General features: G+C 45.7%; 1 protein-coding gene and 1 long non-coding RNA gene across 11 annotated transcripts in view; one reads left to right on the forward strand and one right to left on the reverse strand.

The window, feature by feature from the left end:
- Window positions 1–15,491, forward strand: part of LOC137751759 (uncharacterized) — a 107,472-nt gene that overhangs the window by 85,559 nt on the left and 6,422 nt on the right. For 5 of the 6 annotated variants that reach the window (XR_011070949.1, XR_011070945.1, XR_011070950.1 and 2 more), the window contains one exon: window positions 6,643–6,883. The exons of the other annotated variant lie outside the window; for it this stretch is intronic. This is a non-coding gene — a long non-coding RNA (uncharacterized lncRNA). Of the gene's footprint in view, window positions 1–6,642; window positions 6,884–15,491 lie in introns of those variants that run through there. 6 annotated transcript variants of the gene reach the window in all.
- NALCN (sodium leak channel, non-selective) overlaps window positions 6,684–15,491 on the reverse strand; it is a 279,498-nt gene continuing 270,690 nt past the window's right edge. For 2 of the 5 annotated variants that reach the window (XM_068526400.1, XM_068526403.1), the window contains 4 exons: window positions 14,017–14,167; window positions 12,290–12,439; window positions 9,955–10,072; window positions 6,684–7,048 (listed from right to left, as the gene is read on the reverse strand). In XM_068526400.1, coding sequence (XP_068382501.1) covers window positions 6,855–7,048; window positions 9,955–10,072; window positions 12,290–12,439; window positions 14,017–14,167 — 613 coding nt within the window. In that variant the 3' untranslated portion in view covers window positions 6,684–6,854. Of the gene's footprint in view, window positions 7,049–9,954; window positions 10,073–10,536; window positions 10,676–10,949; window positions 11,013–12,289; window positions 12,440–13,140; window positions 13,344–14,016; window positions 14,168–15,491 lie in introns of those variants that run through there. The other 3 variants (XR_011070942.1, XM_068526401.1, XM_068526402.1) reach the window with 3 other exon arrangements.

Here is a 15,491-nt window from a genome sequence, read left to right on the forward strand (position 1 = left end):
TGTTTCAGTGAGTCTATGAGTCCCACCAAAGGTATCAAGAGAACCTGGACTCCTTCCTGCCCTCTTGACTCTTGGCTCAAACAGGAACAGAAGGAGGCCTTTCTCTGCTCTGTACCTGGGCGAGCCAGCTGCTGTGTCCCCAGCACCAGAGGAGAGAGCTGGGTTCGCTGTGACAGCTCTCCCTGGGGCCTATGGAATACACGCTCAACCTGTCGCCAGCCCGATGTTCCCTAGCTGACTGTTTTGTTGTTGTGCTCTCAGTGTTTCCCTGGGTAGGGCCCTACATGCTGTTTCCAACGTGAAATGCAGACTCTGAACGAGAAGACAGTGCCTGGGGTCTGACATGTCCCAAGACAACTGTCCTAATGCTCCTGGGACCGATTAAGACAGAGGAGGTCAAGCCTGTACCTGTGGGGAATGACGTGTGTCTCAAGTCCTTTGACGTAGCCTTGTGAATCAGGATGAGCACGCTGACAACAAATAAACCCATTAATTCAGTGGGTGGTGATGCCAGCCCTCTACACGTTCAAATGGGCCGTGAATATTTGCTGGGCATACTACAGGAAGATTTTTTTTAATTAATTAATTAATTAATTAATTAATTAATTTATTATTTATTTATGGCTGTGTTGGGTCTTCATTTCTGTGCGAGGGCTTTCTCTAGTTGCGGCGAGCGGGGGCCGCCCTTCATCGCGATGCGCGGGCCTCTCACTATCACGGCCTCTCTTGTTGCGGAGCACAGGCTCCAGACGTGCAGGCTCAGTAGTTGTGGCTCACGGGCCCAGTTGCTCCGCGGCATGTGGGATCTTCCCAGACCAGGGCTCAAACCCGTGTCCCCTGCATTGGCAGGCAGATTCTCAACCACTGCGCCACCAGGGAAGCCCTACAGGAAGATTTTTAATTTTGAGTGAGTGACATACAGCATTGGGGAAAATAGTAAACTATCAATATTAAATTTAAACCGGGTATACTGGTCAAATACAGAAAGCAAGGGGATGTGGAAGCATAATTTAAGTGTGGCTTTGGAATTGTTTTGCTATTTTAATTTGGCCCCTAGCTTTTGGGATCAGATGACAGAGTATATTAAAAATGAAAAAATTTAATTTTGATAAAATGCATGTAACATATAGTTTACTATTTTAATCATTTTGAAGTGTACAGTTCAGTAGGGTTAAATACATTCACATTGTTGTGCAACCAATCTCCAGAACCCTTTCATCTTGCAAAACTGAAACTCTATACCCATTGAGTGACAAGTCCCCCCCTCTCCCAACCCCTGGCAACCACCATTCTACTTTCTGTCTCTATGAATATGACTTCTAGGTGCCTCATATAAGTGGAATCATACAGTATTTGTCTTTTTGTGGCTGGCTTATTTCACTAAGCATAATGTCCTCAAGGTTCATCCATATTGTTACATGTATCAAAATTTCCTTACTTTTTAAGACAATAATATTCCATCATATGCATGGACATTGTGTTTATCTATCCATCCATCAATGGACATTTGGGTTGCTTCCACCTCTGGCTATTGTGAACAATGCTGCTATAAACAGGGCTGTACAAAAATATCTCTTTGAGACCCTGCTTTTGATTCTTCTGGATATATACTCAGAAATGGTAATGCTGGAATCATATGGTAATTCTATTTTTAATTTTTGGAGGAACTACTATACTGATCTCCATAGTGGCTGCACCACTTCACGCTCCCACCAACAGTGCACAAGGGTTCCAGTTTCTCCATATCCTCATCGACATTTGTGATTTTCAGTTTTTAAAAAAATGTTGATAGCAGCCATCTTAATGAGTGTGAGGTCTAGATGTAATTTTTGAAGGTAGTACTGTGGCAATGATACTACATGAAAGTAAGTTGCTGAACTGAGCTGACTGGGGAAGAACGTCTCTAGCCGTGAGTTTCCAGACTGCACACAGGGATTTCAGGTATCCGTGTTTTGGTGGCTGTCTCTTTCCACATACTGACTCAGAAAAGTGGACCTCTCTATTCATTCTGGAAACATGGATCTTGTTTTTAGGCTTCTGGGAAGCAAGAAAACTCAGAGTTGAGTGTACTGGTTAGGGTTCAGGCAGGCTTGGGGCTCACCTTTTTGTCCCCTGACAGGCTATTCTAATGTGCACCACTGCCAGGGAGACAGACCCTGTTAATGGGCTGGATTGCGTCCCCCTAAAATTCATATGTTGAAGTCCTAACACCCAGTTCCCCAGAATGTGGCTGTATTTCGTATCTGCTCACCCTTAGATATTAGAAACGTTCAGTGGTCCCCATAGGTAGCAAATACAGTTTCAATTAAGAAACTGGAATGGTTCAACTTGAACTTGATTTAATATCAGATCTTTTCCCTTCCACTGACTCAGGCCTGCTTCAAGCTGGAAACCTGCTATGGTGGATAGAAAAGTGGCCCAATTGACAACTGGTCAACTGGGGATTTTGGTTGGGAGGTTAGACAGCTAGTGCAATGGTTTGGGGTATGTTGCACATCAGCTCAGACTAAGCCCATCTAGCAGATTTTGTGAGCCACTCAGGTAAACGGAGTGAATGAATTCACCTCTCCTGCCTTTCTTAAAGCAAGAAGCTGAATTATGTCTCAGAGGTATAACACTCAACCAAGATTACACCAGGAGTAACTATAATAAATCCAGGACTTGAAAAATCTGTCGAACTCCAAAGCTCATGATCTTTGAGTTATACGAGTGTTTTTCAAACTAGTTTCCTTGGAACATTAGGATGGTTCAGGCCATCTTTGGGGGATGGAGTGGGTTTGTGAGTTGTTATAACAAAATACTACAAATTTTGTAGTATTTGGGTGGCTTAAAACAAATTTATTGTCTCACAGTTCTAGTTCTGGAGGCCAGAACTCTGAAATCAAGGTGATGGCCATGTTTCCTCCAGCACCCCTGGGGGAGGATCCTTCCTTGTCTCTTGCAATGACTTGTCACCCTAGGCGTTCCTTGCTTGTGGTGGCATCACTCCAATCCCTGCCTCTGTCTTCACGTGGCTGTCTTCCCTCGGAGTCTGTGTCTTCATGTGGCTTTCTCCTCCCTCAGTGTCTCTCTCATCTTCTTATGACACCGGTCACATTGAATTAAGGGCCCGCCCTACTCTGGTATGACCTCACCATAACTAAACTCATCACATCTGCAAAGACCCTATTCCCAAATAAGGTCACATCCACAGGGACCAGGAGTTAGGATTCCAACACATCTTTTTTTGGGGGGGGGGGGAACACAATTCAGTCCATAACAGGCGGGAGACAGGCCATGTGGGTGGGGTTCTCATCTTCACCCGAATTTCAACTAGGGCTGCCTTGCTTTTGCCTGCTTAATATTTTGGGATCCTTCGAAGGACTTTGAGAAAGAGTGCCACTGGTAGCAGTACACTGAAAACCACCTGTCTGTGGTATATGCCACTTTCTACAAAGAAACAGGCAAACACATCATTCAACTGGCCTAGAAACTGCTTTTCCTAAAGGTTTACAAGCCCAGTATCTCTTCTATGTGCTCGATCTGATTCAGCGCGGGCAGGGCACAAACGGCCAGTCCCCGTTGATGGCTGTGACTCTTGAACCACCACTGAGAATAGAGTGAATAGCCTCAGTCTGTCCATTCTCTCCATGCCTGTTCCCTTTGAGTCCCCTTGAATTGCCTCATGTGCAATGCGTGTGTGGTCTGTTCCCCGGGGGTCTCTGCGTCAAGTATTCTATCCCTTACACTTTCTGATGCCTTCGGAACCCAAAGCATCCCTTAATTAAAGGCAGTGGGTGGCATGATGACAGGATTAGTATCAGTGTCTGGCCTCCCTAAGGACCAGGGGACATTGTGGCTGACGTTTTCCCATCTGCATAACCAGCCTGTTTATAAGTTGATGAAAAATCTAAAAGGGGGTGAGGCATGTATCTTCTGGGCTTGCCGTCTGCTCTACTGGCTTCAGGAAAAGAGTGGCGTTAAGTCCCACAGGAGTTGTTTGGTTGTTTCCCTTCATTGCAAATGTAGGGTGCTGTGGCTTTAAGTGCATTGCTATTCTGCCCCTTGCTTCACTGCAGAATGAACAATGATGTTCTGCTGAACATCTATTACAGACGTTTTAGAAAGGGCTCAGCCGTTTTGTGAGAATGAAGCTGTATTACTCAAGTGTAATGAGCCAAGAGGAAAAACATCTCGTTTTCATGCAGCACTAGTACAGACCCATGCCCTGGCTGCCAGATATCCTTTTGTGAGTTTGGAAGGTACAGAGTATTCACTCAGCCTTATGAGCACTGACGTGAAAGGAACCTTCTGGCTTAGGAACTGAGCTGAAATGAATAGCAGGGACAGAGCTTTTGCCAACTAATTATCGACGGAATATTCAAATTCAGAGTTTGCAAAATGCCAGCTCCTTAGTGGCCCCTCCACCAAGCCGTCTCCTACCCCCCAAACCCACACATATGAAAAGGGTTTAGAAATGATCATCATCTCGAAGTAAATTCTTTTACAAATCCAATATTTATTTTATTTTCTTATGTACAAAAAGTAAACTCTAAATGAACATAAAACGAAATAAAATCCTTTCGGCTGCACTGACTTTAATTGCCCTTTATCTTATTGTCACAATTAATCATATAAACACTATATGGACTGTCACCACAGTGTCACATTTGTTATACAGAAGGAATGTGATATTCGGCTAGTTAAGAATGTTAAATAGAAATAGATCATAAAGCAACTGGGGGAGCAGGGTGGTGGTCAAAGGATTCTGAGACCATCATTCTATTAAAAGAAGTAAACATAGGAACTTCCCTGGTGGCGCAGTGGTTAAGAATCCGCCTGCCAATGCAGGGGACACGGGTTCGAGCCCTGGCCCGGGAAGATCCCACATGCTGAAGAGCAACTAATCCCGCGCGCCACAAATACTGAGCCTGTGCTCTAGAGCCCGTGAGCCACAACTACTGACCCCGCGTGCCACAACTACTGAAGCCTGCACACCTAGAGCCTGTGCTCCACAACAAGGGAAGCCACCGCAATGAGAAGCCAGAGCACCACAACAAAGAGTAGCCCACGCTCGCCGCAACTAGAGAAAGCCCGTGCACAGCAACAAAGACCCGAGGTAGCCAAAAATAAATAAATAAATGAATAAATAAATAAATAAATAAAAAAGAAGTAATCTAAACAGCAAATCTCCCATCAAGAACTGTGTAGTTAAAGGCCCAAATGCACTTCTACTTGGTTGACCCAGCATAAAAGAACCAATGTTGCATCCAGAGGACATGGACGGCTGATGTGTGAAACATATACAGTTGAGCTGTGAGATAACTAAATTGTGAGTTGGGAGTGAGATTTTGCAGAGTACCATTATTTCTATAGGAGAGTCTGGTAGCAAGGGCATCATTTTTTTTTTTTTTTAAATTTTATTTTATTTTATTTTATTTTATTTTATTTTATTTATTTATTTATTTATTTATTTATTTATTTATTTATTTATTTATTTATTTATTTATTTATTTATTTATTTATTTATTTATTTATTTATTTATTTATTTATTTATTTATTTATTTATTTATTTATTTATTTATTTATTTATTTATTTATTTATTTATTTATTTATTTATTTATTTATTTATTTATTTATTTATTTATTTATTTATTTATTTATGGCTGTGTTGGGTCTTCGTTTCTGTGTGAGGGCTTTCTCTAGTTGCGGCGAGCGGGGGCCACTCTTCATCGCAGTGCGCGGGCCTCTCACTATTGCGGCCTCTCTTGTTGCGGAGCACAGGCTCCAGATGCGCAGGCTCAGTAATTGTGGCTCACGGGCCCAGTTGCTCCGTGGCATGTGGGATCTTCCCAGATCAGGACTCGAACCCGTGTCCCCTGCATTGGCAGGCAGATTCTCAACCACTGCGCCACCAGGGAAGCCCAAGGGCATCATTTTGAATTGAACATTGCAATAGCGTGTTGGGGCCAACTCAATGTCTTTGCTGATTTATGGCAAAACAGACCTACCTTGGGTAAGAGGTGAAGCCAAGGATAACAGCACACATGCAAAGATTTTTAAAATAAGCTGAATCATGTAGTTTTACTTTTTTTTGCTAAACTCTATTATTAAAAGGCTTTTTAAGAAACTCAACATCTTTAAGTAACTGTGTACCCCAAGTGATCCACGTACAGGTTTGTTTTAAACCAGTCAGCTCTTTGGGCCCATTTCTTTGCTTGGTAGCTGCACACGCAGTTCTCTTGGGAGCAGGCCAAGGGGACAGACATTGACTTGTTCTGATCTCTAATAGCTTGTGCATGTTTTTTAAAATAACATGAGAAAAAGAGTATACTTTTTAAAATTCAGAATCTAGTTTGTAAAACTACTATCATTTTAGCATGAGCTCAGTGTTGACATTTTCAGATCAATCATAAATAATAAATTCTCCCAAGAGAGGTATTTCTAGAGGAAGTGGGAAAAACGTGAACTAAAGATATAGCTCCTGCACCATAAATATCAGCCACTTTGGGCTAAGCACTCTTTCAGGGGGTGAAAATAATGCATAAGAGCATACATGAATATATCTTAGTTTACACAGATGGAATATATGAAATTTTGAACGATCTACATCTGATATAGTTGGTATAGTTTCTAATATTATGAAACTGCCATTTTGCAGATTCTCTTGAACGCGTGATAATAACCCATCACACACACAGCTTTGACAGACCTAGTTTTATGCCTTCCTATGGCAGGACAGAAGTCAGTTTAAAAAATCTTGTACAAGTTGGACTTAAATTATACATCAATTATGGATTGCTCACTGGACAATGAAAGAACATATCAGAAGTCAGTTTTCACCAGTGGACTTTCATCTTCACTGGTTTCCATCTAAATGTCCAGAAGGTCATCTCCGCTTTCGTCGCTCTCCACTGTCAGCTGCCGAGTCCACCACTTCTTAACCTCGGAACCACAGGAAGCTGTGTCTGTCATGGGGTTCATTTTGCACACGACAGATTTCATTGTGGTCCGCCCTCCAAACCGTAAGTTGACCGAAGACACCGAGTGGCTTATTGGTTTTGGTGCTGTGGAATCAACAAGAGTCCCGTGAGCAACCTGGTGTGGCTTCCCCCCATTGCTAGCCATTCCTGGAACCCCCTGATGGTCCTGTCAGTCATACTTTCCAGGAGCAAGTCCTACCCATAGATGTCACGTCTGAAACCTTTCAAACACTTGATTCTTTATATTCATAATGGACTTTAAAATTATGTTCATGGACAACTAGTAACACCATTTGAAAAAAATACGCTGCTTGCAATTTGAGATAATTACAAAAACTAAAAAATCACTAAAAGTTCCAATTTGGGCAAATAAAGTGTCATAGAAATGTGTCGGTGCTCATTAGTGTATACATATAAATATAAAGAAACAACAAAGGAAAAGAAGGGATAGTGTAATAGAGAGTGAGGGGAGAGGAAGAGGTTTGGAGAAGGTAAGGGAGGAAAGATGTGGGTAAATAACTTTTTTTTTTTTTGTAAAAACAAACAGAAGTGTAGCATCAGAGAAAAAGGCGTGATTCCTGGACAGATTTAAAATACGCTAAGGGCAGCATTCATCTTTCCAATCCATGTGCCTGAATAAAGCAGCTTGTATGAAGACTTTGTTGACACACTCATGGCTTTGGGATTCTATCAGTCATGGTTTGGGGTCCCACTTCTGTGACCTGCAGATGTAACCAACATCAAGTTCATGCCTCTGAACCCAAGTTTCCTCAAGTGCAAAATGAAGAGATTACAAGTTTCCTCACTGGACTATTGTGAGAATTAAAATAGATTAAATGAGATGACCTAAGAAAATGCAGAGCAGAACCTCCATGTGGTACAGCACTCCACTTGAGGGTGCACACGTGAAGGAGACAAGATCATTATCTTGAAGAGGTACGTGTACCCCTACGTTCATGGCAGTATTATTCACAATAGCCAAGATATGGAAACAACCTGTGTCCATCGACGGATGAATGGATAAGGAAACTGTGGTGTGTATACAATGGAATATTACTCAGCCTTAAAAAGGAAGGAAATCCTGCCATTTGCAACAACATGGATGGACCTAGACGGCATTATGCTAAGTGAAATCAGTCAGAGGAAGACAAATCCTGTATGCTCTCAGTTACATGTGGAATCTAAAAAAGTCAAATTCATAGAAGTAGAGAGTAGAATGATGGTTACTATGGGTGGGCAGGTGGGGGAAATGGGGAGGTGTTGGTCGAGGGGTACGGAGTTTCAGTTGTGTAGGATGAATGAGTTCTGGCAATCTAATGTACAGCATGATGAATATAGTTAATAATACTGTATTGTATACTTGAAATTTGCTGAAAGACTAGATTTTAAGTGTACTCACCACACACACACACACACACACAAATGGTAGCTTTGTGAGGTGATGCATATGTTAATTAGCTCAACTGTAATCATCATTTCACAATGTGAATGTTTATCAAAACATCACATTGTACACCTTAAATGCATACAACTTTTACACAAAAATAAAAGGGAAAAGAGAAAAAAAAGAAAATGCATAGCATGACACTGGGGGGTACATCATTGGTACCCCATCTTCAAATGCTCTTTTTCCTGCCCAGTGCCTCTTCAAACTCAGGGCGTCCCCAATACCATGTCCCTTTAATTATCACCGTTTCTGGCACTGGGGCCACCTGTGGGCCTTTGAAGCCACTTTTGACAGCATCCTTTCTTTCATCCTCTTGAGTACCAAGGACTGTGCATCTCCCCTATCCGTCCCTCCGTGGTCTGGACCACCGCCTTCGTCCGTGTCCTCATCGCCTCTCGCCCACACTATTACACCATCCTCTGGCTCGTAACCCTGCCTCGGGGCTCTGCCACAGACAGCCCACTCTCTACACTGCTGCCATGTGAGTCTTCCTCAGCAGGATTCCAAATGTCACGTCTTGCTCAGAAATCTCTCCTGGTTCCTGACTGCTTACGGGATGAAGTTGAAACCACTCAGCCTGTAATATGGGGTTGTTCATGGCCTGGCCCCAGCACTCACTCAATCTTGTTTCCCCTCACTCCCGGCTTTCCTTTACCAGGTGGAAGGAAGTTCCGTTCTCTCTGATCCCTGCATAATAGCCTCCGGGGTAGGAAAAAAGAGATTCCCCTCCCTGGTGTTAAGCGGCACTGAACAAGGGTAAGGCACACTGTCTTCTGCTTTGTGGGACAGACGTGCTACAGAAGACATTGCAACAGTCCCTGTCTCCTCACTTGAATCGGGCTGAGGAAGGGACACAATTCTAGAGCCTAGGAAGCCCCCGCTTTCCCGCGGGCTCACTTCTCTACAGAGAAAACCCTGGGCCGGGCAGATCATTGCTCTCCTGCCGCCTCTGCGTGCCCTGAATGGGATTATCCTGGCTTTCCAGACCCCCATGTCCCTCTAGAAGAAACCGCTCTCACTGAAACAATAAAATGTGGAAAATAATAGGGTCGTGAGGATTAAAGGAGGGAACACATGTAAGGCCCTTACAACAGTGATTGGCATACAGTAGGTACTATAACATATTAGATTATATTGCACTAAAGTTTTGTTGTTCCTTCTTTGAGAAACCTGTGTCATTTTCTGAGTGACATGTATCCACCTACTCCCTCTTAGATTAAATGAATGTTGCCTACGTTTGGAATGTGCACCAGAAGTCCCTGATGGTAATTGCCACCACTTTCTAGATCGTGGTTATAATATCTTTGTTAATAGGTGCTGCCTTCTCTATTAGCTGAACACAAGGGCTAATACTGTTCTGTTTAGAGCAGGTATTTTGAGGGAAATGTTTTTGATGAGGGAAATACATCTTTCGTTGTTTACTGTCTATAAATATAACTTTAGAGGCAGACCTGCATTTTGAAGTTCAAGACCCCAAACACACAAAGAGCATGGATGCCCTGAAAATGCCCCACTTGCTCGAGAAGGGACTTGCCATACATACCCGAGGGCAGGCGCCACTGGCCGAACTTCCTCTGGGGCTTCCCGGCCTCGGCCGCGTCCTGCCGGCTGGCTCCCCGGTCCGACAGCGTGGGGCTCAGGAGCCGCTGCCGGCTGCTCGTCTGCAGGGGTGCGGGCGGGAGAAGCAGGCGGTTATTCCTCATGCTGTGCTCTCTTCCTCCTCTGTGCACTGGCCTGGACCCTCATTTCATTTTAAGGAAGGAAGAAAGCCCCGCAGGAAAGTAAGTGGCGAAGACAACACGGACCCATAGTGTCAACAACGGGGACAGGAAGAGTGAAAATGGGTAAAAAGAGTCAGGGAAAGTGAAAGAGTCACCACTGCACAGGGTGAGGAAAACGGCCCCGACCCTGCAGGTAGTGCTTTTTCTAGGGCATCCCTCCCAGACTCCTCCACTCCCACGGCCACACACCTGCCACCCCTGGGGGCACCGCCATGTACCAGGGCGGGGAGACAGCGGGACTGCGGGGTTTGGGGACAGTACACGCTTGCCAACCCAGAGCCTCCAGAAGAGTTCTCAGTGGACAAAGCTCTAGGATGGGCCCCGGAAGAGAACACAACTTAAACCGATTAAGACTGAAGGCAAAGAGAAATGCTCAGATCTCCGTGCATTTCACCCCGTCTCTGGTTCTCCATCCGCATCCCTTTCCTTATCAGCACCGTCGTCCTCAACCTCTCTTCAGTGGCCCCTCTTGGCCTTTTTGACCTAAAACCAGAGAGCTCTGCTGCCATCGCCTCCCCTGTCTCACTGGCTGTGAGGCAGGAGATAGACGGGCCGCAGGCTGAACAGCTGGAGTGCATCCCCCGTGGACGGAGTCCAGGATGAAGAGGAGGAGGAGCTGAGCCCTGCCCAGGTAAGAGACCACGCATTCCTCCTTCTCGAGGTCAAGGAGACCTTCCCGCCTACACACGCGCAGAAAGGCTCCTCGGAGGTCAAAAAGGGAGGGGGCGCCACCCCATGGTAGGTGATGTCAACCTACCCATAGGCCTCTTCGCTAGAATCCATCTTGGCTAAGACACGCGTGCACACGTAGGGGAGGACCCTGAGATATAACAAATACAGGCTCAGAACCAGGCAAAGCAAGATGATTGGCCAAAGGAAGCTGGAAGAAATGCCCCGTATAAGTGAACCAAACTACCACGAGGGCGCGACTCTCCCTCTGAGCCCGCCCGTGTGTCTAGCCACACACATTCTTTTTCCTCCTAAGAAGCACTTTACTTGTTTCACTACTTTTTTTCTCTTTGTGGCAATTCATTTCTCCACAACTGACGGGCCAGGGCCTTGTCACTGGTGGTCTAGAGGCTAGGATTCAGCGCTCACACTGCCGCAGCCTGACTTCAGTCTCCGGCCGGGGAACCAAAATCCTGCTTCAAGCCGCTGCAGGCCAAGGCCACCCGAGATCAGCTGTCTTGCTCTTACCCCGGCACCACACGCGACCACTGCCAGCCATCCTCGGGGCAGACAGGCGGCAGGGCCATTGTAGAAGCCCCACGTCCCTGCTGTGTTGACCGTCCCTGCACAAGTAGTCGGTGGCACGTGATTCCTACTGGCTGGGGAGCCAACGACACGAATCCACCCAAAACAGGGCTGTGGAACAAGAGGGCCCCTTGGAGCGTCCTGCTGGGCCATGGAGCCCCAGGCTTCAGTGTCTGTCACCTGCCCCGACTGTGTCACCACACACCCAGGTCCTAGACCAGCTCCAGCCGATTCGTAACTAAGCCTCACGAAGGCCGGGCCTCCCGCCAGCTGCTTCTCATACACGAGCTCTCCAGGACGCTGGTGACTCTGTGCTTTCTTTTTTATAGACGTGCCGGGCCCTAGTACACAGAAGGTCCTCAAGCTAAGACTCCCCAGGTTCCATATGCTCTTCTGACGCCCAGCTAAAGAAGGATAAATCCTCAATGAGCCTGACTATTTAAGGAGGCTGAAGGCCAACTGCAAGCAAATTTTACTGCAAGTTTCCGTGACTTGGTGAGGGGGAGAAAACACTTAGGACAGAACTTCAGGCAAGCCATGGTTCTCCTAAGTCATGTGATGTTAACTCTTTAGACAAAAAGCAACAGGATTATTAAGTTCAGAGCATTCCCACTGTTTTTTGTATCTATACAAATCAGAATCTTTCGAAATAACCTCCACTGATTCAGGGATGACAAAGACACAAACATCAACTGGATCAACGTGTTCCAGGTTTTTTTTTTCCACTTAACTTCCTATTAGAGATAGTGCCACTTGTTTAAAATGACTACATGAACGGCGTCGATTCATGATTCATGTTTTGCGAACAGCCTCAGGTGACGGACGCCTCCCGCCCGGACCTACCTCAGGTTGCATGTTGTTATCCTGACTGTTGGCGTTCAGGTCCTCACTGGGCTGCGTGGTCTCAATACTGGGCGGGTTCAGAAACCGGCTCAGCTCCTGCTGTTGGCTCTCTCTCAGGCTGTGGATGATGCTGCAGGACTGCTGCTGTTTCTATGGAAATAGGATGTTCTTTCAGGGACCAGAATTTCAGCCCAGCGTCCCCCTGCCCGCACCGCTCAAATCTTATTTTCTTCTCTCTTCTTCAAGGGACCTGCGTGCCTGGTGACCTCTTAAGAGCTTCCAAGTAAAGGTTCTTAACTGATTTCCCTGAGGAGTATCAGACTGCTTTAAAGGAGGACTTGGAGACTTAGGAATTGCCTTCCCATCCTGTTTTCATTTGCATAACAATTGGAATAGTTATGCTCACTGATACTACCTTGTGTTTTACTTTAAATAGAGTTTTTTTTCCTGCTTTGAAAACATTTTTTTTTAATTGAAGTATAGTTGATTTGCAATACTGTCTAAGTTTCAGGTGTACAGCACAGCGATTCAGTACATAGACATATATGTACATGTATCTATACATATAGATATAAATATTCGTTTTCAGATTCTTTTCCTTTATAGGTTATTACATAATACTGAGTACAGTTCCCCGTGCTATACAGTATAACACAATTTTTAGATCATTAACGTGAGTTTCTATTTTTTTCCCTTATCATCTTACACTGTGCTCACTAAGCCAGTGTGGATCGCTCCTTTCCTCTAAATAGGAAGAGGCAGGAGACTTGGGTGGATGAGTGAAACCGCTGCTTCGCTCTTGTCTTGGCTCTGGTTGGAGCAGGCCAGTCCGGCAGCGGGCCAACCTGTCTTGGCACACACTGAGGCCTGGACGGTCTGGGGTGAGTCGGCACTGCCCGTGCCCTGTCAGGGCCTGTGGGGGGCAGACGTGATCCCTGACCTAGCAGGGCTACGGTGGCCCAGCTGCCGCAGCTGCCTTGCTATTCGAGGTTGGACTGGCTCCTTGCTCTGGGGACCTTTTCTCCTCCAATAGATATGTTTCGAAGTTGGTGTTCTGAGAAATAGGATAAAAAAAAAAAATCTGTTATGGATAAATGTTTAGTGTGGTTAGTTTGATTTTTTTTCCCCTGTGTGTGAAGCATAGGTCAAAACCACTCATAAAAGTAATAACCTAATAGAAGTGCCCACTGTAAACACAGTCTATGTCAACACAGTATATGTTCATTGATTTATGAGTTAGAGAGTCTTAAAGCTTATAGTTCAGGAAGCAGGTCATAAACTCTGGGGAGAGGCGGTCTTTAATTAAAGATCAAACAACACTGTCAACAATATGTTGGTATCTTTAGGAGCAATTTAAAAGTAGTTTTGTAAATTCAGTTGCCGTTCAGTATGTAGAGATTTTTGGCATTGTGAACACTCACGTTTCATAAATGGAGACCATAAATATTTTAATATCCATAAACTGCTTTTTCAACATTCACGCTATGTTATAAAAATGTGATTCAATGGAAATTTCTTATGGACTCTGCTCAAGAGGGTATGGCTGAAGGTGGACCAGAAGTCAGGTTTGAATCATTGTAAGTGGGTAAAGGTGACGTGGTTGAGGGGTCATAGGGTAATCACAGAAGGCTCCAGTGTAGGTGCCGAAGAAGCTCTTTCCTTTTGACCCTCCTTCCTCTCCTCCTTTGGGAGGAGGAAGTAAAGCCCGACGGGTGCGGCTCACTCACGGCTCTGATGCGCTTTAAGCACTTCTTCAGCCACATGCGGATGGTCTGCTTGGCCACCTCCTCCTCGATGGTGTACTCCAGCTGCTCCCTTGCGAGCAGCTCCTCCAGCTGCAGACTCTTCCGGATGTCAACCGACCGGTAGGAAAGCATGCTGGTGGGGGAAACACACGGTGATGAGCTCTGATGCACCTGGGGTCTAGACTCTCAGAATCCAGAGAGGACATCACTCCATCCAACCAATGTAACATTTGGACGCCAGCCCTGACCAGCCGGAGGGCTTGGGCTGGTTAAGTCACCTCTCTGTCTCTCTACCCTCATCTGTAACATGGGGAGAGTCATGAGACCGACCTTACTACATGACGAAGTTCGCTAATATTGGCAAGGCACTTACAACACTATAAGCGTTTGTGAAACAAAATGTCCAGGCTGGGCCCTGACCTACATTATCAGCTGCTTAAGACTCTGGAACTTTCCCTGTAGAAGGAAGGCTGCTCTTTCTATACTTTCTTCACATTCAGATCCAATTGGTGATGGTCAATAGGCTTGGCTGTGGGTCATGCATCCAATCCCCCCCCCCGCCATTTCCCTCTCAATTTATCTCATTTGCCCCCTACATCTTCCTCATTCATGTTAGATGGGTGCAAAGCCAGGGTGGAACGTTCACTCCCATTTGGCCCTCGATACTATAGGCCCAGGCAGTGGCAAATGAAAGCAACACAGCTGACGTGCTGCACTGGGGCCCCTGGGCAGTAAGGCACCTCATGCGCCCAGGCTGAGGGGCCCAGAGCCAAAGGCACAGCACCTCTGGTGCTCGCTGGTACAGCCGCGGTACCCAGGTTATTGCTCAGCCTCTGCCTGCCCCAAGCTTCGAGCTCAGTACCTTCTCCATAGTCCAGATCACAGCCTGGAGGCGCCTGAGGGGCCCTCCCCGTGCAGGTGCAGCCCTGGTACAATGACCTACTCTTGTTTGCTATGGTTCTTCCCACCGTGGGAGAAGAAAGCACGTTTGCTCTTCCTCTCTTCCTTGCCTCATCAAGAATCTCATCATTGTTGAACAGCTGTCATCATATCCAGGGCTAGAGGGATAGGGAGGGGCAAAGGATGCCACCATCAACTTCGCCTGGGTCCATTTCATCAGACACACCAACGTGATCCAAAGAGGCTGAGTGTTAATTATTAGGGACAGTGATACGTCTATGCACCTGACTTTCAGCCTAAAAATATTTGTCACTAGGAGGGAAGATGGAGTGACATTCTGAGAGAGATGGCATCCTTTGCTGTTCATCGGTGTTTTCTGCCTCATCTTTTCCTGTCTTTTAGCTTGCCCCTGGAAGAAGTGAAGACAGGGAGGTAAAATCGATAACTTGAGAGAACTTCTCCCAGATCTTTCCTCTGTTCTGGTCTTTTTTCAAATTCCAGTCACAACGTATTTCTGTACGCCTGAATGCTCCTGAAATTTGTGACACAATACCCAA

Source organism: Eschrichtius robustus, chromosome 18, assembly GCF_028021215.1.
Source record: "Eschrichtius robustus isolate mEscRob2 chromosome 18, mEscRob2.pri, whole genome shotgun sequence".
Lineage (NCBI taxonomy): Eukaryota > Metazoa > Chordata > Mammalia > Artiodactyla > Eschrichtiidae > Eschrichtius > Eschrichtius robustus.